This window comes from Mustela erminea, chromosome 14, assembly GCF_009829155.1.
Source record: "Mustela erminea isolate mMusErm1 chromosome 14, mMusErm1.Pri, whole genome shotgun sequence".
Taxonomy (NCBI): Eukaryota; Metazoa; Chordata; class Mammalia; order Carnivora; family Mustelidae; genus Mustela; species Mustela erminea.
This window is the reverse complement of record NC_045627.1, coordinates 51,255,496-51,280,422: the sequence shown is the minus strand read 5'-3', so window position 1 is coordinate 51,280,422 and position 24,927 is coordinate 51,255,496. Positions and strand designations below refer to the sequence as shown.

At 46.1% G+C, this 24,927-nt stretch overlaps 1 protein-coding gene across 2 annotated transcripts in view; it reads left to right on the top strand.

The window, feature by feature from the left end:
- Positions 1-24,927, top strand: part of FRMPD2 (FERM and PDZ domain containing 2) — a 94,286-nt gene that overhangs the window by 60,686 nt on the left and 8,673 nt on the right. For both annotated transcript variants that reach the window (XM_032313135.1, XM_032313133.1), the window contains exons 18-28: positions 443-535; positions 1,900-2,007; positions 2,097-2,213; positions 5,282-5,487; positions 9,245-9,349; positions 10,428-10,521; positions 11,382-11,467; positions 13,523-13,670; positions 15,381-15,595; positions 18,018-18,116; positions 24,146-24,489. In XM_032313135.1, the coding sequence (XP_032169026.1) occupies positions 443-535; positions 1,900-2,007; positions 2,097-2,213; positions 5,282-5,487; positions 9,245-9,349; positions 10,428-10,521; positions 11,382-11,467; positions 13,523-13,670; positions 15,381-15,595; positions 18,018-18,116; positions 24,146-24,489 (1,615 nt within the window). The remainder of the gene's footprint in view (positions 1-442; positions 536-1,899; positions 2,008-2,096; positions 2,214-5,281; positions 5,488-9,244; positions 9,350-10,427; positions 10,522-11,381; positions 11,468-13,522; positions 13,671-15,380; positions 15,596-18,017; positions 18,117-24,145; positions 24,490-24,927) is intronic.

Here is a 24,927-nt window from a genome sequence, read left to right as displayed (position 1 = left end):
GCCCTCGCTGATCGGTGGGGTCATGTTGCCTCTGATTATTAGAGACCCAGGAGGGGAAGGCTTTGCTATCCCATCTCTGTGCTCTAACCTTAGTTTTACTTTTCACTGACCACAAGTATATCTCTGTCCCAATTCTGTCTTGTCCCAAGACCAATGCAGGAAAAAGTAGCTATAGTAAGTTGTGTAGAAGATAAGCCCCATGTTCCCCCACTCTCGCTTCTGCTCCTAATGAGCCATCGCTGACCCATGAGGGTATATATGCTTCCGAAGATGCACACTGACCCAGTGAGGGGTATCGGAAGTTCGTGTTCTGTGATCCATTCCCGGTATTGTGTGTGTGTGTTTGCATGCACGTGTGTTAGAACACTGTTTACCACTTTTGTATCAAGGCTCAGATAATTTGGGGGAAAAGCACAATGTGGGGCTTTGTTTCTACCACTAGGGCCACAAAATGACAGGAGAAAGGGCTTTATAGCTGAACCAGAAGGAGAAATCACGCACGTGACACTGACCCGGGATCCACATCGTGGCTTTGGTAAGAGGGCTCCTGGCAGGTGAGACCCAGTCTCTCCCTTGGGGCAGAAGGGAGGCATGTGCCATTTTTTCCCTTTTGACTTTTCTATTCCCCTCTCCTGCCTCTCTCCCAGCTTGCCTTTTATAATGATCACTTCTTTTTATTCCCTTTAAGTGTCCCTAACAAGAGTCTGTCCCTAACAGACTCTTGGAACAAAGTCTTTTAAGGCTATAAGATTTCGGGGTTCATATCTTCAGAATCTAAGTACAAGATGAAAAGAGACTTTTTAGGGGTGCCTGGGTGGCTCAGTCATTTAAGCATCTAACTCTTGATTTCAGTTGAGTTGATGACTTCGGGGATCATGAGATCAAGCCCTACATTGGGCTTTGTGCTGGGCCTAAAGCCTGCTTAGGATTTTTTCTTTCTCACTCCCTTTGTCCCTCCCCCCCACTCTCTACCAAAAAAAGAAAGTGATTTTTTAATCTTAATACCATGTAGCAACCCTTCTCCAGTATACTTAGATTCTTAACGATGGGAAGGAATAGTCAATCTTTTTCACATCTTTATTGTTTATTATTTTTAAAGGCCCTGAAAAACCACACAAGAAACAAAACACTGAGACAAGTTACTCAATTAAAAATCACCTCTCGCTGGATAAGATCATGCCATTTGAGACAATGTGGATAGACCTAGAGGGTATTATGTTAAGTGAAATAAGTCAGACAGAGAAACAAATACCATATGATCTCAGTAATATGTGGACTCTAAAAAAAAAAAAAAAAAAACCAAAAAACAACGAATTAAAGAAAGCAGAATCAGACCCATAAAGACGGAGAACAAACGGATGGTTCCAGAGCGGTGGGAGGTGGGGGGTTGGGCAAAATGGGTGAAGAGGAGTGGGAGATACAGGCTTCTAGTTATAGCATGAATAAGTCATGGGAATGAGAAGCACAGCATAAGGAATACAGTTAACGATATTGTAACAGAGATGTATGAGGACAGATGGGAGCTACTCTTGTGGTGAACACAGTATAATGTATGAACTTGCTGAATCACTGTTGTCCACGTGAAAATAATGTAAAATCGTGTGTCAGCTATATGCAAGGAAAAAAAAGTCTCCTCCTTATTTCTGATTATCTACTGGGGCAAAATCCAGTGCACATGGATGGGTTGTATTCCTAGCTTTTGCTGTGCTTACTAATAGGGGGCAATCAGTTTTTTTCCATGTGTCTCACAAAGTGGAAAGAGCTATTTGAGAATCCGAGGACTTCGCTAGAAATATCATTAGCTCCACTTGGCAGCTGGGCGGTCTCAAGTAAATAACCTAACCTCTCTGGGCTGCCAAATCATTAAGTATCATCTTATTAAATATTATTGGATTACAGGCTTTGTCATTAATGAGGGAGACGGTGTTGGCAAAGCTGACCCTGGCATCTTTATATCTTCTATTATACCTGGGGGACCTGCTGACAAAGCTAAAAAGATCAAGCCAGGTACGTCTTTTTAAATTGCCAATGATGGTGCCTTTTGGAACTTCTCTTTCTTTCCTTGATGGTATGATTAAGATGTTTTATTTTTCCAGGAGGGCGGATACTGGCCTTGAATCACATCAGTCTGGAGGGCTTCACATTCGATATGGCTGTTAGAATGATTCAGAATTCTCCTGACAGCATAGAATTAATCATTTCTCAGTCAAAAGGTACGTCTTCACCTGTGTTCAGAAGTTGGTGAATCTCCTCTATCTGTTGAAGATTACCATGAGGTACTAGGTCCTTAAGTTTATGTAAGATTGACGTTGCTTTTCTCAGAGTGGTGTCTTGCAAAGGACCACTGTTGTGACATAATCCATAAGCTTGGCAGGCCTATAGGCAGACTGGGCTCTGCTGTTGCCTGTTCTGCCCGAGGGATGTGGCCTACTCCTATTCTTTATCAGATGTGGCCCATCCAGCCATTGCGTGGTTTTTTGCCCACTTTTCTTGCATGACATGGAGGATAGTCGCTTTGTCAGACAAGTCCTTATGGAAAGTGGCTTCTCCAGAGTTTCCACAGCTGGGGCTTGGATGTGGCAATCATCTGGGGAGGAGACTGGAGAGCTGTACTGGAAAGTGATCTCACAGAGTGGGCATGCTTGTGTTACCTGGTTAAGACTTGGCCTGTTGGAGATCATCCAAAAGAACAAAGTTCCTTTAAAAGATGCTTCTATTTATCCTTAAGTATGAGAGAGCAACAATTGCCCATATCAAAGAATAATATTAATATGTTTACTTGGAGTGGGTAGGGGGAGGAGGGTGAAAGTAATGGGGGATGCAGGGCACCTGGATGACGCAGTCAGTTGAGTGTCTGACTCTTCGTTTCTGCTTAGGTTGTGATCTCAGGGTCATGAGATTGAGCCCCGTGGGGTTCTGTGCTCAGGATTGAGTCTGCTTGGGATTCTCTCTCTCCATATCCCTCTGCACTCCCCCATACCCCCCTCCCCACTCTTTTTCTCAAATAAATAAATCTTAAACATATATTTAAAAAAAAGAAGTAATGGGGGATGTTAATATTCCCTTCCCTCCTGGTGACCTGGAATCACCACTGAGTTTCGGTTGAATGAGCCAGTAATTTAACCAGAGACTGCCTATGAATCCAGGCTCCTGGATTTCTTTCTCACACTCTGGGGTGTGTGGACAGTTGCCCCTTATGTACAGAAATGCTTCACGTCACACCAGCCAGCATTTTCTAGGTCTTAAATGTAGGTACTCCATTTGCCTTGCCCTCTGTAAACCACGTGCATTCTCTCACACTTGCACAGGTTTACAGGATGGCCAGAGGGTTTTCCTAGGTGTCTGAAGCTGTCCCTGGACAGAAGCCACAGGGGATGGGAGGTGGCAAAGCCAGAGCCTCAGCACTGTGGCTGGAGCTGACCCAGGGGCTTTGCCCCAATTCCTGAGAAACACCAGCCCCAGTTCACAGTCTCTTTTGGATTCCAATATTGTCACTGTTCTTCCCATAATATTTTAGCTTTCCTTCCATTTCCCTCCATATTTTGCACAGGACTAGGAGAAAAGGAAGGAATCAAACTATCCTTTTTTGTCAGGAAACAATGTAGCTGAGTTGGGAATGATTCAGTGTCATTCAAGGCTGGTTGTGGCAATGCGAGCTGTCAAAACTGGGCACCCCAGGTCTGTGAGGCTCAAACCAGTTTCATGATAGAATTTTGGACAATGGGCTTCCCATAATGCCTGTGATGACATGTCTTTCCATCCTAGGGCCCCAGTCCCCTGTTGGTAGCTCTGCCTACCAGACTTGGGAATCTTTACACAGCTGTAGGGGCTTGACTGCTGTGAATTTCTATCTCATTAGCTTGCTGTTGGGGCAGGTACTCTAGACTTGAGGTCAGGGACAAGACAGATAACATTCCCATCATGGGAAGCCATCACTCTCTAGAACAGACTGAGTTTTCATTCCCCACAGAAGGTCTCCTGGCTTGTATTTCCATGAGGAAGGCTAATGTTGTACAGGTTGACTTTTTAATTCAGTAATAAGTTCCATCCTTATCGCTCATGGAGGGTGTGGAAGAAAATGAACAGATGCTTCCAACATTGCCAGAAGGACAATGAGAGTAGAATCTGTGAATGAGATTGTGAGGAATAAGGCATTACAGAACAGTCGCTTCACCATTCCTTCCTGAATACCTCTGGGTTTGAATAACTTCCAGTCTAACTCATTAAATTACAGTTCATTCAGTGTGTGAGTTTGGGAACTTCCTTGAGTGCCAAGGAGTCTGTATAAAAAGTAAACCTACTTGTATGTTTCTATATCCACATCTAAAGAAAATTAGACTATTCTGCCTTCCTCCCGCATATATTTGTTAAACAGCTTATATTAACATATTAATAATAAATGCCTTTATTAAGGCCCTACCATGTTCTAAACTAATTTCTCTTCATCTTTCTTGCTACATAGGTAAAATCTCTTGGTGTATATAATTTCTAAGCCCTAGCAACCCTAAAAGGTAGTTGACATTATCTCTACTTTAATTAGAAGGAAATTGAGGTTCAGAAATGTTAAGTACCTTGCCTAGGGTTTTGCTTATTAGATTCCAGACCTCACAATCTTTTCCCTGTTCTGTGCCAGGTTAAGGGTCAGACATGGGGTAAGTAAAAATAAGTGTCCCAGTTTTTGTCCACAAGGAGTCCATCATCTTGTTGTGACCAAGTCCTCCCCGGAAAGCCCAACACACTAGTCTTTGGGTCACATGTTGATTACAGGTGTGCTCAGTGGAAATTCTGGAAGAAGTCAAGTTTAAGGGCATCACCACATGCTGGCTGTGGGATTCTGGGCAAGCTACTTAATTCTTTTGACTCTGCTTTCTCATTTTTGAAGTGAGATAACCCCTTCCTGTGTTGAAATTATGGAGAGATATATACATATAAAATAAGTGTGTTTGTGTGTGTGTTTGCACACGCATGTATGTGTGTGTATGTATTTGCCATCACATGATGAGAAATTAGTAGGATGGAGCTGGAATTATTAACTCTCCAGTTGCTCCTATATTTTCATAGTTGAGTCACAAACCTCTACTTAGGTTTTTAAGTCACACCCAGAATCCTCCCTTTCTCTATTCTAAATTCATCCTCCTTCCTGAGGTGCTAAACTCACATCTTTCCCAGCAGCTATAAAAGGTCTCTCTGTCATTGGAGGAAAATCTTGTACCTCACGTAGTGTGATTTTACTGAAATGCCAGTCTTTCCAAGCTGTTGGCTTCTTGACTTGTTTTTATAGGTTTTTGTGGAAGTACCCCAAGTGAGGAAAAGAATAGCATGGCCAATTCTGGGGTCTTCTCTACAGACAGCCCAAGCAACTGGCATCAGGGAAGCTTTTCATCACACAAGCAAAACCAGGAGAAAAATATTGAAGACCTTGAAGTGGCTCAGACTCAGAGCTTACTGCCCAGGGTGAGGCCTCAGCTTTCCCCTTCGCCATTAAAGGTAATCATCCCCTTGGTTCCCTCTCTAGAATTTGGAAGAAAAAGAATAGGTTGTGGAGCCCAACAGTCCCAGCTCCAAAGTCCCTCTTTGCTTTCTTTTTGTCATATCAGCTAGAAAAAATTTACTTAATCTCTCTGACCCTCAGCTTTTCCAAAATAAGTACCTGCATTGCATGATTATTGAGAAGAAGGTAAAGGGGGAAAGGCAACACTCCAGGCACAGTGCCTGGGCCATGGGGTCCAGTGTTGGGTCCTCTAGTGTCCTTGCTCACTGATTATATTTGTTACTGGTAATAACATTGACTGTCACTGAGGGCAATGTATGGACATCCCATATATTCTTGGCCTCTAGTGCTCAAACTGCAACTCAATGGCTTTGCTTTTTGTCAGTGCCAGGGAGGAAGAGGACAAGGCCAACTTTGGGATACAGAAGACCATGTACTTCAGTCCTACCACCTGAAGCTGTGTCTCCTTGGACATTGGGTGGAAAGGTCTCCTTTTTCCCTCTAGAACTTTCTTCTTTCTGCTCTGGGTCCTGTGAAGCTGATGTTAAGAGACCCTGTCAGCCTTCTGAGAAAGAAGCCCTGTGTCTAGGAGAAACTCTCCACTTTCCTTATACTCACACTAGGACCCCACTCACAACTTTTCTGACACTGTTGTAGTTTTTTACCCTAGAAGCAATTCTGACAGTAAGTGAGTGGAGTTAACACCAGATCCCACAGGTTTTGTAGGACTGGGCTCACTCCCACAAGACTGTTCCCATCGGAGATGACAATCACAAGTAGTAGGTCCCCAAGTTCCCCACATTTGTCTGAAGTTGCTTACAAATTGGAGGCTCCCGTGTCCCCTCCTTGGGTTTGATAATCTCCTAGAGCAGCTCATAGAACTCAGGAAAGCAGTTTTCTTGTTACTGCCAACTTATGAGAAAGGATGTTTTAAGGGGTACAGGTGAATAGCCAGTGGAGCGATCCATAGGGCAAGTTCTGAAAGGGTCCCGAGTACAGGAACTTCTGTCCCTGTGGAGTGGATGTGTGCCATCCTCCCAGCACAGGGAGGATGTGGAGTGGATGTGTGCCATCCTCCCAGCACAACACCTTCCAGTGTTCACCAGCCCAGAAACTCTCTGCATCCCATGCTTTTGGTATTTGTATGGAGACTTTATCACTTAGGCTTGCTGGATCATGAACTCAATCTCCAGTTCCTCTCTCCTCCCCAGTGGGTGGGGTGTGGGGTGCGGTGGCAAGTTCCAAGCTTTGAATCATCGCTTTGTCTTTCTGGTAACTAGCCCCCATCCTGAAGCTATCCAGAAACCCCTCAAGAGCTGCCTCTTTCAAACCGAAGACTATCACCAAGAGATTTCAAGGGCTTTGAGAGCTCCGTACTGGAAACTAGAGCCAAAGACCAGATATTAGAACAAGAGATGCTCCTAGCCTCTTAAGACTTAGGAAATTACAAGGGTAGAGGGAGCTGTGTGCCAGGAAGTGAGGAGAGGCCCATATATATATTTGTTATTATTTCACACTGTAGTGGCAGCCAGCATTTGGGTGGGAGTGAGGACACTATTGTCACTCTCTGCCTGTGCTCAGGTGGGCTATGTCCCTCTTCTGAAAACACAGGTCCTATCAGGTGCTCCTCGCCATGGAACACTCTGTAATTGCCCACTCCCTCCTCTTGCTCCTCAGGCTCTGAGAAGGGAAGAACATCTACCGTTTCTAGGCCCAGGGCGTCTGGCCCTCCTTATTGGTTTCTTCAAATGCCAATGTCTCTGCAAAGTAGGCCTGCTCATACGAACTCTTCTCTGTGGCCCAGGCTGAGCTTGCTGAGACTCGGCTTGAGTCCACCTCAGCCTCACTCCATCTCATGGTAATGTCGGTTCAGAGAGCCATGGAGACAGAGGTGCCTCACAGTAGGGCTCCAGGAATGTTAGCTCCTTCCTAATGGGCCATGGTTCTCAGCTAGATGCTGCACCCCACGAAGAGCATGCTGAGGGGTCAGCAAGAGAATACTAGGGACATTTATTGAATGAGTAAGCATGTGTCAGGCAGCACCCCAAGCACCTACATGTGTTGTATTACATAAGCTTCATTACAGGCCTATGAGATAGTTATCACTATTGACCCTTTTTGTAGTTGGGGTGCCTGAGACACAGAGGGGAAAGGAAGGTACTCAAGGTCTCTCAGGGAGTAAGAGGCAGAGCTGGGATTTGAATCCAAGAGGTGGGACTCCAGAGCAGATGCTTTCACCACAGGGCTGTACTTCAGAAGGCCCCTCTTGACAGGAATCAGGGCCAAGAGGGACTCAAGTTGGGGCCTCTGAGGCTGCAAACCTGTGGGCTGGTTTTGGCCAGTGGTTGAAGGGAGCAGTGGTGTTCCAGGGCTGCAGCTGACCATGGTACAGACTGTAGACATTGTACAAGCCAGGTTCTTCTGGGTCACGGGGCTGGCTCTGTGGGCAGGTAACTTTCTGTGACATAGTTAAGTTCACACTCTTGCTTTGGACTTCAGCCTCAGTGTTCCTTTACTCTTTGAAAAGATTTTTTAAAAATTTTATTTATTTATTTGAGAGAGAGAGAATGAGAAAGAGAGAGAGTGCTGAGCAGGGAGCCCGATGTGGGACTCAATCCTGGGACTCCAGGATCATGATCTGAGCTGCAGGCAGTCACTTAACCAACTGAGCCACCCAGGCACCCTATTCTTTGAATTTTAAAGTGTGGACAAAACTCTTTGCCAGACTACACAGTCTCGAGTGTCTCAGGAAAAACTGGAGTTTTGTCTGTTCTATACCCGTCGCTTAGGAAACTCTTCTGTTCATAATTTTCCAGGTTACTTCAGCCTGTCTATTTTCTTATTGTATTAATGGTATTTCCAATATGGCAAACCAGGAAGTAGCTAAACAGAGGAGGCAGATAAGACCAAAGGCTGGGAGTACGCGTGGCTCCATCTTCTGGGCACAGTTCATTAAAAGCTTCTTCCCAATTAACTAGTAGTTCAGTAGGGGCAGGTCTGTCCTATCAGTGCTGTCCCCTCGACTTACACAATGCTTGACATGTAACAGGTGCTCAATTAACGTTGCATGGTTGGATGAATGAATAAACAAACCACTCAGTTAATGTTGCATGGTTGGATGAATGAATAAACAAACCACCCATGGGGGGAAAAAAAAAAGAACTCTTGTCACAGCATTGAGCCAAATTCCTGCCAGGGGTAGATAATTCTTACCTTCTGTCCTTCCCACTGTTAAGTAAGACCCCATGCAGCTACTCTTGCTAGGGATGATTGAAGTTCCTCCTGAGGTTGTCTTCTGCTTAAGAAGCTGCCATGTATCTGGAATCCAATGTCACTTAGCTAGTGTCATGTGTGAAGCTACTAGGAAGTGCCTGGATGGTTTAGTTCTCATATGATATTTGCATCCTGAGTGGGAACAGGAGGGAACCTACATGTATTGAGCCCTGCTATGGGCCGTGTATGATTCACAGTCACATTGAAAAGGGGATCCCTGGTGCTCACTTTGGCAGCACATATACTGAAAAGGGGATCCCTCATTCCAGTTTTGTGGATTGGGAAGATTGGAGAGACCAAGGACCTGGCCCAAGGTCATAGAGGGAGGAGCTGATAAAGCTGGGAATGACACCTGTTGAGTCTTGAAATTCATGCCCCTTTTGGTGTGCAATGCTGGCGAGAGCTAAGACACACTATCTGTTCCTGTAGGCAACTGTCTTCATGCCTTCTTTATTTTCATTTGTTTTTTTCTGGGGACAGGGTGCTGGTTCTTCTTGTCCTCCACCACCTTCAGAAATCAATGTCAGTGAAATCTACTTTGTGAAACTGGTTAAAGAAGATGGAACGCTTGGATTCAGTGTGACTGTAAGAATTATTAAGCAAGCTTGGGAAGTACATGGTTGAAAAGATGTCCCTCTGGAGCCTTGGTGGGAATTCCATTCAGATGGCAACCTCTGATAATGTGCCCCTTGTGTGCAAGCAGCTCATGGGAAATGGCGAGCCAAGAAAGTCAGTGGGGCCTTTGTGGGGTGGGAGACGGGAGGACTTAAAGACCACCCACGAGATGCAAGGCACACTTGGGAGGATCAGACTCTCCAAACAGTGTGGGTAGGATTGGGTGATGGGTCCTGACTCTGTGGTTATGTCACACAAGAAAGGAAGGGCAGCGGAGAGGGGCTGCAGGGACATAAGCTAAAGGGAATGAGGTGATCCACGGCCATCCAGAGGAGGGTCACAGTTGAGACGGGTGTCCCCACTTCCAAGGGTAGAACAGAGTCACCTTGGCCAGACTAGAGTTTAGGATGGCCCCTTTGCATTGGTTTCTGAGCTCTTGCTGTAGACCCTGGAGGAGGGAGGGGACAAAAAACTATATAAGAATAATATAACCCCACTGATGTAAACCCTGTACACATGTGCAGATATGTGCCTGGAGAAATCAGAGGAAAAAAGAGAGTTAGATCTTTATCTAGGAACCCAAGGATGTTCATGATCTTGTGTTAAGTTAAGGGGAAAAAGTCAGTTGTAGAGCACTGTGTAGTGAATTCTGGGTTTGTACCTCCAAACCAAGACTCAAGCAGACAGGACATGCCAGGCCATTCTCTGGGCCCATAGCTGCATCCACCTATGCTGTCTGTTGTGTATGGGGAGACAATGTGGGGCATTGATGTGACTTGGATTTAGAAGCACCTGCCACAATCCAGTGCTGGGCTCCCTCCTGCTAGCTGTAATGTTATACTCCTTATGGAACATCTAACCTTGCTGCATAGTAGACAGTATGGTCTGAACAAACAAGTGAATGTCTAAGATGTTGTCACATGGAGATGAGGTAAGGGGATCGCATGGCATTCAGATGGGGGATCTCTTTGGGAGGCCAGGGAGGCCCTGGTTGGAGGGGGCAGTCAGGTGGTGAGTCTTTCACTGTGTTTCTCATTGTGTTTATCAGGGTGGCATTAACACAAGCGTGCCCTATGGAGGTATCTACGTGAAAGCCATCGTTCCTGGAGGGCCAGCTGCCAAGGAAGGGCAGATCCTGCGGGGTGAGGGATGGAATCATGTGGGGAACTGCCTTCCTGGCTGTGATAAGCCCTGGCCTCTAGACCTTGCCCTGTTCTCACCCTAGATGTCATGCAGATGGTTCCCCCTCCAGGTCCTGGTTTCCTCACCTGGGAAAGGGGCTGATTCAACCAGGCCTATCTCCATGATAAGTTAAGGGGATGAAATGTCTGTGGTGGTGTACTGGGAAGCACAAGGTGATTTTAAAACAGGAGGTTTTAAATAAGCTCATTGCTGTTTGGCCTACATGGAAGAAAGTAGCGCTTCCCACTGAGGACAGAGCATGCGTCACTGACTCCCACTTTAGTATCCAGGGAGGACAGTGACAAGCCTCCTCCCCACCCTTCCTCACATCCACTGCTCTGAAGTGGGGGAGGAGGAAGGATTTTTATTGCCCTCCAAAATGGCAAGTTGAGCTAGAAAGGGCACCCAGGATCTTAGTTGTCTCTATTTTCCAGAGAATTCCCCTGTCTGTCCCTGGCATCAACCTGGTCTTTCTGACCTGTTTTGAAATTTAAAAAAAAAAAAAAAAAAAAAAAAAAGCACATCCTGGAGATATAAATATTACCCCTAATTGACTTGAAAGTACTTTCAAAATGGTTTCACAGGAGAACAGTTTATACAGTTATACAGAGCTGGCTCAACCCATCTGGGAGCCAGTAATAGAAAGTTTTCTGTATCATTGATCTATAAAGATGCTCAAAGAGGTGGCTGGCAGCCCGGCCCCATTGGAGCTTCTCACGACTCCGCTTCCTGACCCTCCTTGAGGCTGCATGAAGGGTGCTGGGCAGGGGTCTCCTGCAGCCTCAGGAGCTCAGAGACATGACCTCTGTCCCCCTCCCAGGTGACCGGCTCCTGCAGGTGGATGGAGTGAGTCTGTGCGGCCTCACCCACAAACAGGCTGTGTGTTGCCTCAAGGGTTCTGGGCAGGTGAGTGCCCCATTAGCAGGGAACTGTTCTTCTGCCTTCCAGAGCTTTCCTGGGCAACATTAGACACTGTGGTGGCCTCTGGGTGGGAGGCAGACCGGCAGGAAACAAAACAAGTCTTTCTCTTTTGTCTTCTTTTCTCTTTCCTTTTTTCACTTTTCTATGGTGATATGAAAGCCAGGAGGAAGCAGACAGATTTCCTAAGCAGCTTACCTCAACCCCTGCAAAGACCCTTGCAAAGCTGGCATTTCAGTTGCCTCGGTTCTGGAATCAGACAGCTGAACAGGGCTGATGTGGTGGAGGGATTTCTCCCGTCTGGCTCTGGCTCTGGCTGCCGCCTCACACTCTCTGCTCCAGCTCACACTGGGAGATGCTTCCATCTGCCCTCCAGCCCTGTCACCAGCTGGCCTTTGCACCTGTTCACACCCTCTCCCCTGTTCATGCTATTCCCATCACCTTGGGTAAATTCAGGCCATGCTGTCCTGGGATTCTGATCACAGTGAAGTAGAAATTCCAGACACCCAGAGCAGAAGGCACTGACCCATTATGGACTCCTTATTCTCTATGGTCCCACGCAGCATCTGGATGTTACCATGCTGTGTCCAGTCCTCTGCCTGAAGGTGGGAGCCCTTTTATGTCTCAATGTTCTCAACCTCAGAGCTGGCATTGCCCTTTAGGTAACTGGGGAGTTGGCAGAGACAGAAGGGACTCCTGTGGGCCCTTCTGGCAAACAGAGGGAGTGGAAGGGCCCCTGTTTGCTCCCCGTTTGCTTCCGTTCCCAAAGCAGTCTTCTGGTTTGCAGTGAAATTGACTTATGCTGGCCACCTCGGTCCTGTCTTGAGAACAGAGGCATAATTTATTAGTACTCTCTGCTCTTTAGACTTTTGCTAATGAACCTGGTTAGAGAAGGTACTTCTTGCTTGCTGCTGGCAGCTTGCTAGCCGTGATGACAGATGGGAACTGTCACACTGGGATCATGGGTGTGCTGCTGAATGACAATGGCAGCAGAAGGATGCTAGCTGGCCCAAGTCCCCTGAATGGAAGCTCAACATTTCTAAAAAGCTTCCAGGTGACGTCTAGTCACTGGTTCCTGAACCACGCTTTGTGTAATGAGAGTATAGAGTGTGTAGGGAAGAAGGATGGAAAATCAAACCAAAAGGAAAGAGAAGGCCAGACTGGCATAGATCTGGGAAGGAGAAGGCCAGATTGGCATAGATGATGGGAAACAATAGAGACTTGAAAAAATATTTTATTATTTGACAGAGAGAGACAGTGGGAGAGGGAACACAAGCAGGGGGAGTGGGAGAGGGAGAAGCAGGCTTCCTGTGAGCAGGGAGTCTGATGTGGGGCTTGATCCCAGGACCCTGGGATCACGACCTGAGCCGAAGCAGAGGCTTAACAACTGAGCCACCCAGGTGCCCCAATGTTAGAAACTTTTGATCAAAAGTGTTGCATGTTTAGTTTGTGTCTTAAATCAACCCATGGGTAGCCATGGGGGTGTGGCCTGGGGAGGAGAAGATTGGGTCCAAGAAGCCGAGTTAGCTGGGGTTTGCCACAGTCCAGCTGGGCACTCGCAGCAGGAGAAGCAATGGAGGACTGGGAGCCCTGGGGGAAATGTTTCTGATGGTGAACAGCCAGATCTTAGCAACCAGATGGGCATTTGGAGGGCAGAAGGGGATAAGCTGGATCCCTGCAGGTGTGGCCCCTAGGAGGTTAGTTGAGGGAGTGTTCCATGTTCTGAGAGAGCAGATGCAAGGGGAGGAATGTCTTAGGCAGAACGAGGAGAGGGTAGTGAAGGTGAGTGAGAGGAAGGTGAATTTGGCCTTGAAAGCTCTGAAATGGAGGTACATGTGTTACCTCCAGAAACATTTGTCCGACGGGCAGTTAAAAATATGGCTCTGGATCCCAATAAGTGGGCTAGATTGGAGATTTTAATCTGCGATTCAAATGAAGCAGCTATCAGAAGTATGAGAAAATTAAGAAGCCTTTGCCGGGTGAAGGCAGAGGCTCCTGGTTGTCATACCAAGTGCAAATGGAGTTTGTCCAACCGTCTTCTAGGTTGCAAGACTGGTCTTAGAGAGAAGAGGCCCCAGGACCGCCCAGCAGTGTCCTTCTGCTAAGGACAGGACGGGAGATGAATGCACGGCTGTTTCCTTGGCAACAGTCTTGCCCGGCAGGCCCGTGGGCTGTGTCTCCGTGACAGATGGTGAGAGGAGAGAGAATTGAGTGTTACTATTGTCATGTCATCCCGTGCTGCTTTTGAATTGTCAACTCAAAAGGGAAGGTAGGAGGGCTTCCTCTGGGTTCTCAAAAGATAGTGAACATGATACGGCTGGTGTTCAGAGCCAGTGGAAGCCAATCTAATGGAATGTGATTCTAGGAAAAAAAAAACATGCACTCTTCCAAAATGATTGCCAGGCGTAATTCTCCCCTCTGCCTTCTGAGGTTTCTCCAGCAGGTGCCTGAATGCTTGTGTATAAATCTTTAGGAATGAAATTGGCGTGAAAGGGTCAGGCATTTTCTGACCAAATCTCCACCTTCCAGTCAAGACACTCATAACAAAAGATGTGGGGCGTGATGAAGCAGGCTGGGAGGGGAAGGAGCTCAGAAATCTAGCCTCGTTATTAGCATCATGCGTGATGGTAAACGTCTATCAGTTTGCAGGGACATCATGGCATATCTACCAAAGGGCTGCCTCTCTGCACAGCCCTTTGATTTTGTTTCCTGCTAGGAAAACATGTACTCCCTTAGTATTTCATGATTTGGAGCTTAGCCACTTTTCAATCCCTTTTCAGAGATTTTCCTGAAGGTGTGAGTCAGGTTGGAAGCTTGATAACCATAGCGAGCAATGGGGTCAGGTAGAGGGGGACACGCATGCATACGATGAGTCTGTTTCCTCTTTTATCGCTCCTCCGCTCACTCCAGGGAGGCCCTTTGACAGACTCACTATCAAATGAGGTGAGGGGTCTCATTGCAGTGATGGTGAAATCGGTCATGTGATACACCAGAAACAAATCTTTGGATGTTTTCATTCTCATTCCATATTAAGGTTTACGAGTCAGTACTCTGTCCTATTAATTCATTGCCAAGTGAGTGGGAGGCAGACCAGGAGAGACCCAAAGGCTTCTTTGGCTGTTAGGCTAGTGAGGTTCCTGGAGCTGTGTCCATCTTTGCTGCCCAGAGACAGCTATTTTGTCTTATGGTCCATCCACATGGCTAAAGAAAACAGTGGCTAACACATTTCCATAGATTTTACCAGAATTTTCTTCAGAGTCTAATTATGTAAAATTTTGTTCAAATATACTAAAAATGATTAAGGTTCTAAAGGAGTAATAGGAATATATATGATGTAAGTTTTATTAAATGATATAAGTATATTATACATGTCTATCAACTATGTCTTTACATATAAACCCTGTTGATTATCTATAATTGCTTTGTCTATATGGTAACTACCTGTCACATGTGGCTATTGGATACTTGATATATAGCCAATCCAAATTGATAAAATATATATTTGATCTTTGAAGATTTAGTTCCTAAGAAGGATGCAAAATATCTCATTAACACTTTTTAATATTGATTACATGTTGAAATGGTCCTACTGTAGTATATTGGGTTACAGACACTATATGAGCAAGTTGATTTTACCCGTTTCCTCTTAGTTTTTAAAATGCAGCTATTTGAGAACTGAAATTACACATGTGGTTCACATTTGCAGCTCACCTTATATTTCCATCAGGCAGCACTGATCTATAAAAAGTATAATGGACTCTATCATAAAAATTAGCAAAATGAAATCTTTTTGTAAAACAGAAATAACTCATTCACTTGACAGTGTACATCATTATACAACCCAGTCAGCTTCAATGGGAATCTACTAAGGGATTTATCTTGTCCATATCCCACAACACAGGTCCTAAGTTTGAAGTCACCCTGAAAAAAAATGCCAGTGGGTTGGGATTCAGCTTCGTGCAGATGGAGAGAGAGAGCTGCAGCCATCTCAAGAATGATCTTGTGAGAATTAAGAGACTCTTCCCAGGGCAGCCGGCTGAGGAGAACGGGGCCATCGCAGCTGGTGACATTATCCTGGCTGTGAATGGAAGGCCCATCGAAGGCCTTGTGTTCCAGGTAGGAGACCACGCAGCCCCGTGTGCACACTGATACCAACCATGCTTTTTTTCAGGCCCACCCACCATAAGGAATATTCTGGGCTCTTGAAAGTCACACCTGGAAGCTGGATCATACAAAGAAAGCAATTGGTGGAACGTCCTTACATTTAAATTTCTGTCTCAGTTCTTGAATATCTGACCTTGAGTAAGTCTTGTTTCTAATTAGGTTTATAATGGAACTGAAGATAAAGCCTGGCTCTGGGCTGGCTGAAGCTCTCTTAATATTCTAGGACGTGGATGTGTGGGCTGAAGAGACTACAGTGGGTGCCTTCCTGCCCTTCTTCCCATTTCTTTATGAAACTTAGAGAAGTTGATGAGCAGTGTTGCACCCGTTGTCCTGTATATATTCAAAAATGTAATTTAAAAAAGAGAGTAAAAAGTGGACGCTTCTCCTGGCCCCTAGGTGGCTCAGTCAGTTAAGCATCTGACTCTTGATCTCAGCTCAGGTCTTGATCTTGGGATGCTGAGTTGAAGCCCTGCATGGGGCTCCACACTGGGAGTGGAGCCTACTTAACAATAAAAAAGTGGACACTTCTCAATGCTTATTGCACAATATCTCAAAGGGATATTGTGTCAGGGTCCTGGCTGGAAATTGAGTCATTTGAGTAGGGTTGAATACAGGTGTGAGCTGGTTGTTGGGAAGTTCAAGGGAGAGTGTAGAGCCCTGGGGCTGGGAACAGTGGGTGCAATTATTCATCTATACTTCCCAAGTCCAAAGGCACATGGGAAGGAGCAGTTATATAATCCAGGAAACTGAGAGAGCTGGTGAAGTGGACCTGATGACATGAACAGTGACAGTAGCTTAGGGACCCAGCCCTTCAGCGCAACACCACGGGGAGGAAGGTAGGAAAACAAATATCCACCTGTCTTCCCAGCTCTGATCCCTACCCATGATCCCATTGGCTGAGCCCAACATGAAGCGCTTCCCTCTCCTATCTCTGATCCCAACCATGCTCCCATTGGCTGAGTCCAACAGGAAGCACCTCCCTCTCCTGTCTCTGATCCCACCCATGCTCCCATTGGCTGAGCCCAACAGGAGCCCTCTCTGCAGTCTGCACAGGCCCACCTCCGGAACACAGAGCAAGGTGGAGAGTGGCTCTGGACTGAGTGATGAAGGGCGAGAGTCCCCTGACAGCATATGCTTGGGTGGCAGTACCTTCATTTTTCTGGTTTGTGACCGAAGACCTGTTTTCTGAGACCTAGTGCTGGGTCAGCAGCTTCGTGAGGAAATAACGACGCAGAAGCAGGCAGTTCATGTGTTCTCAGAGCTTGTGATGGGGTGGGACAAACAAGAAAACAGAACCGACGGTGGAAGACAAGTGCCTTGAGAAACAAAAATGCCTGCCCCAGGGAACTGGGGAGAAAAAAGTGCTCTCCCCGGGGAACTCGCGAAGGAAGCATGTTCCGTTGCCACTAAAGGGGGTTATTAAATGACATCTAGATTAGCGGTTCTCAAGTTGGAATGATACTGCCTCTCAGGGGACATTTGGCAAGGTTCAGATACATTTGTGATTGTCACAACTGGCAGGTGCCACAGGCATCAAGAGGGCAAAGACCAGAGATACTGCTCCACATTTTACCATGAAGAGGACAGTCCCCACCCCCTCTTCCAGCTAAAATGGCAGTAGGAAGGAGAGGATGAGCCATCCTGGCCTCGATAGGAAATGGGAACTCTCAAGGCACCCTGAAGCCCTGGAACCAGAGAGTAGGTTGGTGGAAGAGGCTCAGCATAGCCCGAGCTTAGGATGGGGAAGCAGGTGGGAAAGAGAGAGAGAGCGAGCTGAGAGGCAGCGGCAGGTAAGTACAGGTTGTGAGAGAGGCATTTCGGTGGAAGAAGGCCCTGGTTATATCCACATTGTGGAAAGCGTGCTCTTGAACACCATGGAGGAGGGGAGGTGGGTAACCCTGGAGGAGGCAGGGAGCACTGCAATTTCATAGGTGAGAGGTTCTGTGTGCCCGAGCTGAGCAGTGGAGGAAAGCTCAGGGCCAAGGGTTAAGCTTTAGAGATTGGGGTGTTGGCCTCTGAGATGGGGGGGCTGCTAAGAGGAGAAGGAGGTTGAGATGATGAATAGCTGTTTGTTTGAGTCATTTTCTCAGTGAAGAAAAGGCATCAGGATGGGCAAGTGCCACCATGGAAAGGCCCTAGGCAGACCCTGGCCACTTCTAGCCCAGCGTGGATGCTTTGCCTGCATGGGAGCCTCAGGCTGGTGACTTCGGTATCTCTCACTTTAGGAAGTCAGGCCCCTAACAGTGTTCTCCAAAGTTCTCTGGAGCCGAGAAACAGATCAAGGGGACACTGCCAGAGAGCTAGTGGGGAACACATAGGAGATGCCACAGCCATGTCACCCTCACATCCAACCACAGATTCTGGTTTCTCATAGGAGGTGCTCCATTTACTGCGAGGGGCCTCCCAGGAAGTCACGCTCCTACTTTGCCGACCCCCTCCAGGTGTCCTGCCTGAGGTAGACCAGGGATGGCAGGTAAGTGGCAGTGCCCTCTGGTGCCTTCAATCACCCCTTTTCTTGTCCTGAGAAACCCAGCTGTGTTTCAGGTAGGGTTCAAGGCCATCTTCTTCCACTGGGCAGGGAGAAAGCTAGGCTCCAAACCTCTATTAGTCTGTGACAAGTTCATGAGCTCCTGTGTCTTGTCTGTCTTCTCCTTGCCCTCCTTCCTCTGCATCTCCAATGTTTGCATCTTCCTGTAAGTAGTCATGTGTTTAGATCTTGTCTGTGAAACTTCTAGACTCAGGCCTTCTGGTGGCCCAAGCATCCAAGAGGGAAAACCAGGAGCAAGAATAATACATACAAAACCAGACTGAGGAAAGGTAAGAATTTCCATTCTAAGGAATGAAATGAAAAACAGGATTTATGTCCACTTTCCTAAAGCATGAATTAGACACATATGGTCTAGGGCAAAGAAGAGGCAATGAAATTGGGAGAATTCAGAATTTTTGCTTTGATATTTCTCTTAGGATGTCCAGAGAAATAAAATCAATAGGGTGGATGTGTGTAGTGGGATGTGGGTGGGAGGGGAGGTTAGGGAATGGGCTTATGTGGTTGAGGGGCTTGGCCAGTCTAAATTCTGCAGAGTAGGCAGGCAGGCTGGAAACCTAAGGAGGGGTCCATATTGCAGCGTGTGTCCCAAGGTAGACTGAAGGCATAATTCCTTCTTCCTTGGGGATTTCAGTCTTTTCTCCTAAAGCCCTCAGCTGATTGAACATGGCCCACACTTACCACGGAGGGTCATCTGTTTTACTCAGCGTCTGCTGATTTCAATGCAAATCTCATATAAAAAAATGTCTTCACAGAAACATCTAGACCAGTGTTTGACCACACATCTGGGTACTATGGCCTAGCCAAGTTGACAGATAAAATTAACTTTCATAATGCCACTGGTGGGGGCCTGGGACACAGATGCTGCAGGAAAGATTTGAGTGCCTGAGATTTATGGGCCCTGCCCTTGGGAACAACCCCTGGGAGGGTGAGGGAGGCCAGGCTGAGTGGAAGGAGATGTTAACGTTGTGCAGCTGCAACAGGGGCCTCTGCTTATAGCACAGGGAGCTTTGGAACTGGGATGGCCCCTCAGAGCTGCCCTGAATTGGGACAAGAGAGCCATGCCTTTGCATTTTGTATCAACTAACACTGCGGTGTGGGCTGTCACAAGGGAGGGGACTGGGCTTTGCCTGAGATGGCTCCCTTGAGCTGAGCTGAGCATGATTCTTGGGGAGGAGCTGGGTGTGAACTGTCAGTAACCAGCACTCCTGGAAGCTGGGGAATGAGAGCCTTCGTCCTGGGGAGGTGTTTGTTTGGGTACCCTCCAGTCACCTGCACCTGCTCTGCCACATCCTGGCTGCATGGACCTTGAGCTTGACTTCTCTAGGCCTTGTGATCCCTCATTTATAAGATGTGGATAGAACCAATCACTCATCTCTGAGGGTGACAGTCACTAGAGACATCACAGGGGATCTGGGAACCCAGGTTCTTCTGATGCTTGGTCTCTGAGAGGTCATGTGATATAGACTTTGGTGAGAAAATTGCCAGGGATAGGAAATCAGAAAGCTGCCAGTCTGGAAAAGAAGGTAGACATGGCAGCTTTCTGATTTCCTTTCCTTGGCAATTTTCTCACCAAAGTCTGTATCACATGACCTGAGCAGCTGACTGGGGTATGAGAAGGTCGAGCTTCACAAGGGCAGAGATGAAGCTGTGGGGCTTGTGCCCTGTGCTTTTGTTAAGATCTCTAGGAAATGCCAGGAAAAAGTTGTCCTTCTGTTCCGGAGAATAGCTCCACTTAGGAGGGTGCAGAAAAGTCCTGTGGGAGGGCTTGGAGTGAGGCATGGTGGGCATGCTTTCTCTCTCCTTATACTTGAGGGCCACATGGAAGAAGAATTTTCATTCATTCATGTGGCTTTAGAGGTCAGATAGAGGACCATAGAAGGGAGCCTTTAATTCCCAGCTAGAATAAAGTAGTCATGGAAAGGAGACAGCCATATAAACATCTGGATTAAGGTCATTCCAGGTAGAAGCGATAGCAAGTGTGAATGCTCTGAGATAGGAATGAATCTGGATGTTTGAGGGACAAGAACATAACAGGTGTGGAAGGGGAGAAGCTGTAGAGGGAGGCAGGGGCCGCATCATGTAGGGCCTTGTAGGTCTTGGCAATGTGTTGATTTCATCTTGGCAGCCGTGGGAAGCTACTGGGCTGGAAATGGTGGGAGGGTGAAGGGTTAAACAAGAGCATACTCTCCTCTGGTCTCTACTTTAGAAAGACCAGTGAGCTGGAGATAGACTGGAGCAGATAAGCCAGCAGTCATTCAAATAAGCCATTGTGGCTTGGACTCAGGTGGTAGCTGAATAGTTGGTAAGAAGTCATCAGATGTAGGAGATAGAGCCCAAAGGATTACTTTTGCCTTAGATATGGTCACATGAAGAGAAAGCAAAGTTTGACTTGAACACCTGGTTGAATGGTGATACCACCTGCCAAGATAGGGAGTGCTTGGAGAGTGCAGTGTAAAGTACATGGAAGAGAAGCTATAGTTCTTCGTAGCATGCAAAACTGGAATGTCTGTGGAACAGCCAGTGGAGATGTTAATTTGGCAGGTGTTTGTGGAGAATTGGCATGATATCAGGTCTGGAGAAGGTGGATTTGGGAATTGTCAGCAGCTAACATTACTTAAAGCTATGAGATGGATGGCATCACCTCGGGAAAGAGTGTAGAGACGTAAGTCACACGACCCCCTGACATTGAAAGGTCCAGTTCAAAGAAATGAGATAGCAGTAGGGGCCTGGGAGGTTGTGGGAAAGCCAGGGAAGGGCAGAGTTCAGAGGGAACACATTCAAGGAGAGTAAATGAGTAAAGGATGCTCTCAAGAAGGAGGAAGAAACCAATTATGTTGCATGCTCCTGAGAGGTAGAATGAGATGAGGACAGGGAATTGTCCTTTGGTTTTAGAAAGATGTAGATCACTGGAGACTCTGAGCAGAACTCCTTCAGTTGAATGATGGAGACAGAAGCCTGGGTGGAGTGGGTCAGGGAGAAGCGGGAAGACACAGACAGAAATAGTGAGGATAAGCACACATTTGAGGAGCTGAGAAATGAGTGGCTGGTAGTTGGAGGAGGTTGGGAGGTGGATGCAGGCTAGTTGGTAGACTGTGCTGTGGGGAGACGAAGGATTCTCATCTGAATGCACCCATTTTCACTGTGAACTAAGAGGCAAGGTCAGGAGGTTGGTTGAGGAGAGAGATGAGAGATAATATAGAGGGTAGAGAGAATGGGAAATTGACTTCACTGAGGAAGTAAGGAAAGATTATCTGGAAGACTTGAGTGCCCATTTGACACCTGTGCTCATACACTTGGCGTCAGCCTGTGGCTCAGAAGCAGGCACGAAGTCCACATAGAGGGTCACTAGGGATTGGAGTGAAATATGGCCCTGGCAGGTTGCACAGAATGGAGGAATGTAACGCGGAATGGGAGCTCAGAGTGTTCTTTATCTTTTTTTTTTTTAAAGATTTTATTTATTTATTTGACAGAGAGAGATCACAAGTAGGCAGAGAGGCAGGCAGAGAGAGAGGAGGAAGCAGGCTCCCTGCTGAGCAAAGAGCCCAAAGTGGGGCTCAATCCCAGGACCCTGGGATCATGACCTGAGCCGAAGGCAGAGGCTTTAACCCACTGAGCCACCCAGGTGCCCTGAGTGTTCTTTATCTTTAAGGGCATGTTTATGGGGCAGAAGCATGGACTCAGCAGAAGAAGAGGGTGGGGGTGGGGGGCACAGTTGGTGACAAGGCACCGTTGACCCGAAGCCTTGGAGAGGGTGAGGGATCACTGTAGAGTGAGTACCAGGGGTCATGAGGTGAAGGGAGAGGAGTGGTTGAAAATGAGATTTTGGAGGTCTCCCTAGAGGTATGAGAGAAAATACGACTATTTATTTTTATAATAATCCATTTCAAATTTTAATTTTTGTTATGTCCTTTGTAATTACATTGTATATCAGTAAGGTCATAAGAGTTTATGATTTATAACCAAATGACAGGACATATTTGGAAGCATATCCCTGCTCATGACTCTCACATTGTTGTAAAAGTGAATATATGTTAAAGGTTTTATCTAATCCATTCAATGAAGGAGCCAGGCGGATGTTAAAACTGGTTCAAAAGAGATGTCAAAGAACAACATATTTGTCTACAGATGAAGTACCTCAAAGCAAATAATACACAAATTAATAACCCAGAAGGTTGTGCTGTAAACAAAGCAGAGTTTCTACTGAAGTACAGATTTTTTTTTTCCTACAGAAAGTTGAGCAGTGTTAGTGTGCCACATTGTGTCATGAAAATCACAACCTAAAAGGCCCAACAGGGATGTAAGCAGTTGTGGGGTATCAAGTAATATTTGGAGAAGTGAGAAGGAGACCCAGGGCAGGGAATCAGGATGGGAAAGGGGATGGGGCTGTGAGAATGAGCCAGCACGGATGAGGACAGATGAAGACAAGAGTTTACGAAACTCATTTCCTATTGGAAAGTGGGACAAAGAGTCATTGTTACTTTTGTTTCCATATTTTAAAATTTTTTAGAAAGAAAATTTTTTTTATTTTTTTAAAGATTTTATTTATTTATTTGACAGAGAGAGATCACAAGTAGGCAGAGAGAGAGGAGGAAGCAGACTCCCCGCTGAGCAGAGAGCCCCATGCGGGACTCGATCCCAGGACCCTGAGATCATGACCTGAGCTGAAGGCAGTGGCTTAACCCACTGAGCCACCCAGGCGCCCTAAAAAGAAATTTTTTAAAAAAATTTCATTTATTTATTTTATTGTTATTATTATTTTAATTTAAATTTTAGGTAGTTAACATACACTACAATTTTGGTTTCTGGAGTAGAATTTAGTGATTCATCACTTACGTAGAGCACCCCGTGCTCATCCCAAGTGCCCTCCTTAATACTTATCACTCATCTAGACCTTCGCTCACTCACCTCTTCCCTCAGTTCTCTATCATTAAGAATCTCTTCTGGCTTGTTTCCCTCTTTTCTTTTCTTTTTTCCCCCCCTTCACATATGTTCATCTGTTTTCTTCCTTAAATTCCACATATGAGTGAGATCATATGGCATTTGTCTTTCTCTGACTGACTTTTTCACTTAGCATAATACTCTCTAGCTCCATTCTTGTCATGGCAAATGGCAAGATTCCATTCTTCTTAATGGCTGAGTAATATTCTATTGTATGTATATACACCACATCTTCTTTATCCATTCATTTGGCCTTTCTCCATAATCTGACTATTGTTGATGTTGCTATAAACATTGGGGTGCATGATCCCCTCGAATCTGTATTTTTGTATCCTTTGGATAAATACCAAGTGGTGCCATTGCTGGGTCATAGTGTAGCTCTATTTTTAACATTTTGAGGAACCTCCATACTGTTCTCCAGAGTGGCTGCACCAGCTTGCCTTCCCACCAGCAGTGCAAAAAGTTTTCCCTTTCTCTGCATCCTTGCCAACACCAACTGTTTCCTGTGTTGTTAATTTTAGCCATTCTGACAGCTGTGAGGTGATATCTCATTGTAGTTTTGATTTCTATCCCCCTGATGGTGGGTGATGTTGAGCATCTTTTCACGTGTCTGATAGCCATCTGGATGTCTTTTTTGGAAAACTGACTATTCATGTCTTCTGTCCATTTCTTGACTAGATTATTTGGTTTTTTTTTTGGGTGTTGAGTTTGATTTTCTCAAGTTTTGATAATATTAAAAAAAATAACATTATTTTTCTAATGTCCCAAGCTAAGGGGTTCAGACATGGTTACTTGTGTCACCTAGGGCCCAGTGGGAACTAGGGTCCTGACAAAGGGAGACTGACCCCAGAGTCCATCTCTTAACTGCTTTGCCCCACAATCACACACACACACACACACACACACACACACACAAACAACAACAAAAACAAGAATTATTATTTTTAAAGAAGCACTTTTAGATTTTGCTCAGTGTACAACATGAATGCAATAACATTTAGCATTTCTTTTAATAGACACCTGTGCTCTCATCAGACAAAGAATTCACCAAGGCGTCTTGCACTGACTCAGAGCAGAGCCCCAGTCTGGATCAAGAGGACAGCAGGAGAGACAGTGCCTCCCCAGATGCAGGGGAAAGCCTGAGTCTTAGGCCAGAGTCTTTCCAAAAAGCCCCCGGGGAAGCACAAGGGGACCAAGACCTAGAGAGACCCTGGACCACTTGTTTGACACATCCTCAGGATTCCCACCCTCATTTATGCAGACTTCAGCAAGAAATGGATGCATCAACATTGGCCACCTCTTTGGAAAAGGATATGAGGCAAAACTGCTATTCAGTTTGTGATATCAGGAGGCTTGAAAGGTAAGAATCATCACGTTGGTGGATACTTTGTAAATGGTATGTTTTTCATTGCTAGAAATTACAATCAAGCAGTTCATAACTGTGTTCAGATGCTTACTGGGCCCAGGGCTATTCTAGGCATTCGGTAGGGATGTGTGTGGGGGTGTGGGTGTGGCAGGAAAAAAGGGAAGCATAAGGTCTGGAGCTGCTGCAACCATAGTCCATGAGGTTTTGGGGAAGCTAACCCCACCCAGTGGTCCTCCAGTACCCTTGACACCTACAGATGGCAGTCTTCAGGTGTTCCTCCCAGCATATGAACCTTTGTGCTACATCCTGTGTGGCTTTTTTTTTTTTAAAGATTTATTTATTTATTTGACAGAGAGGGAACAGGAGAGAGAGGTGCAGAGGGAGAAAGAGAGAGAATCCTCGAGCAGACTCCCCACTGAGCACAGAGCCCCA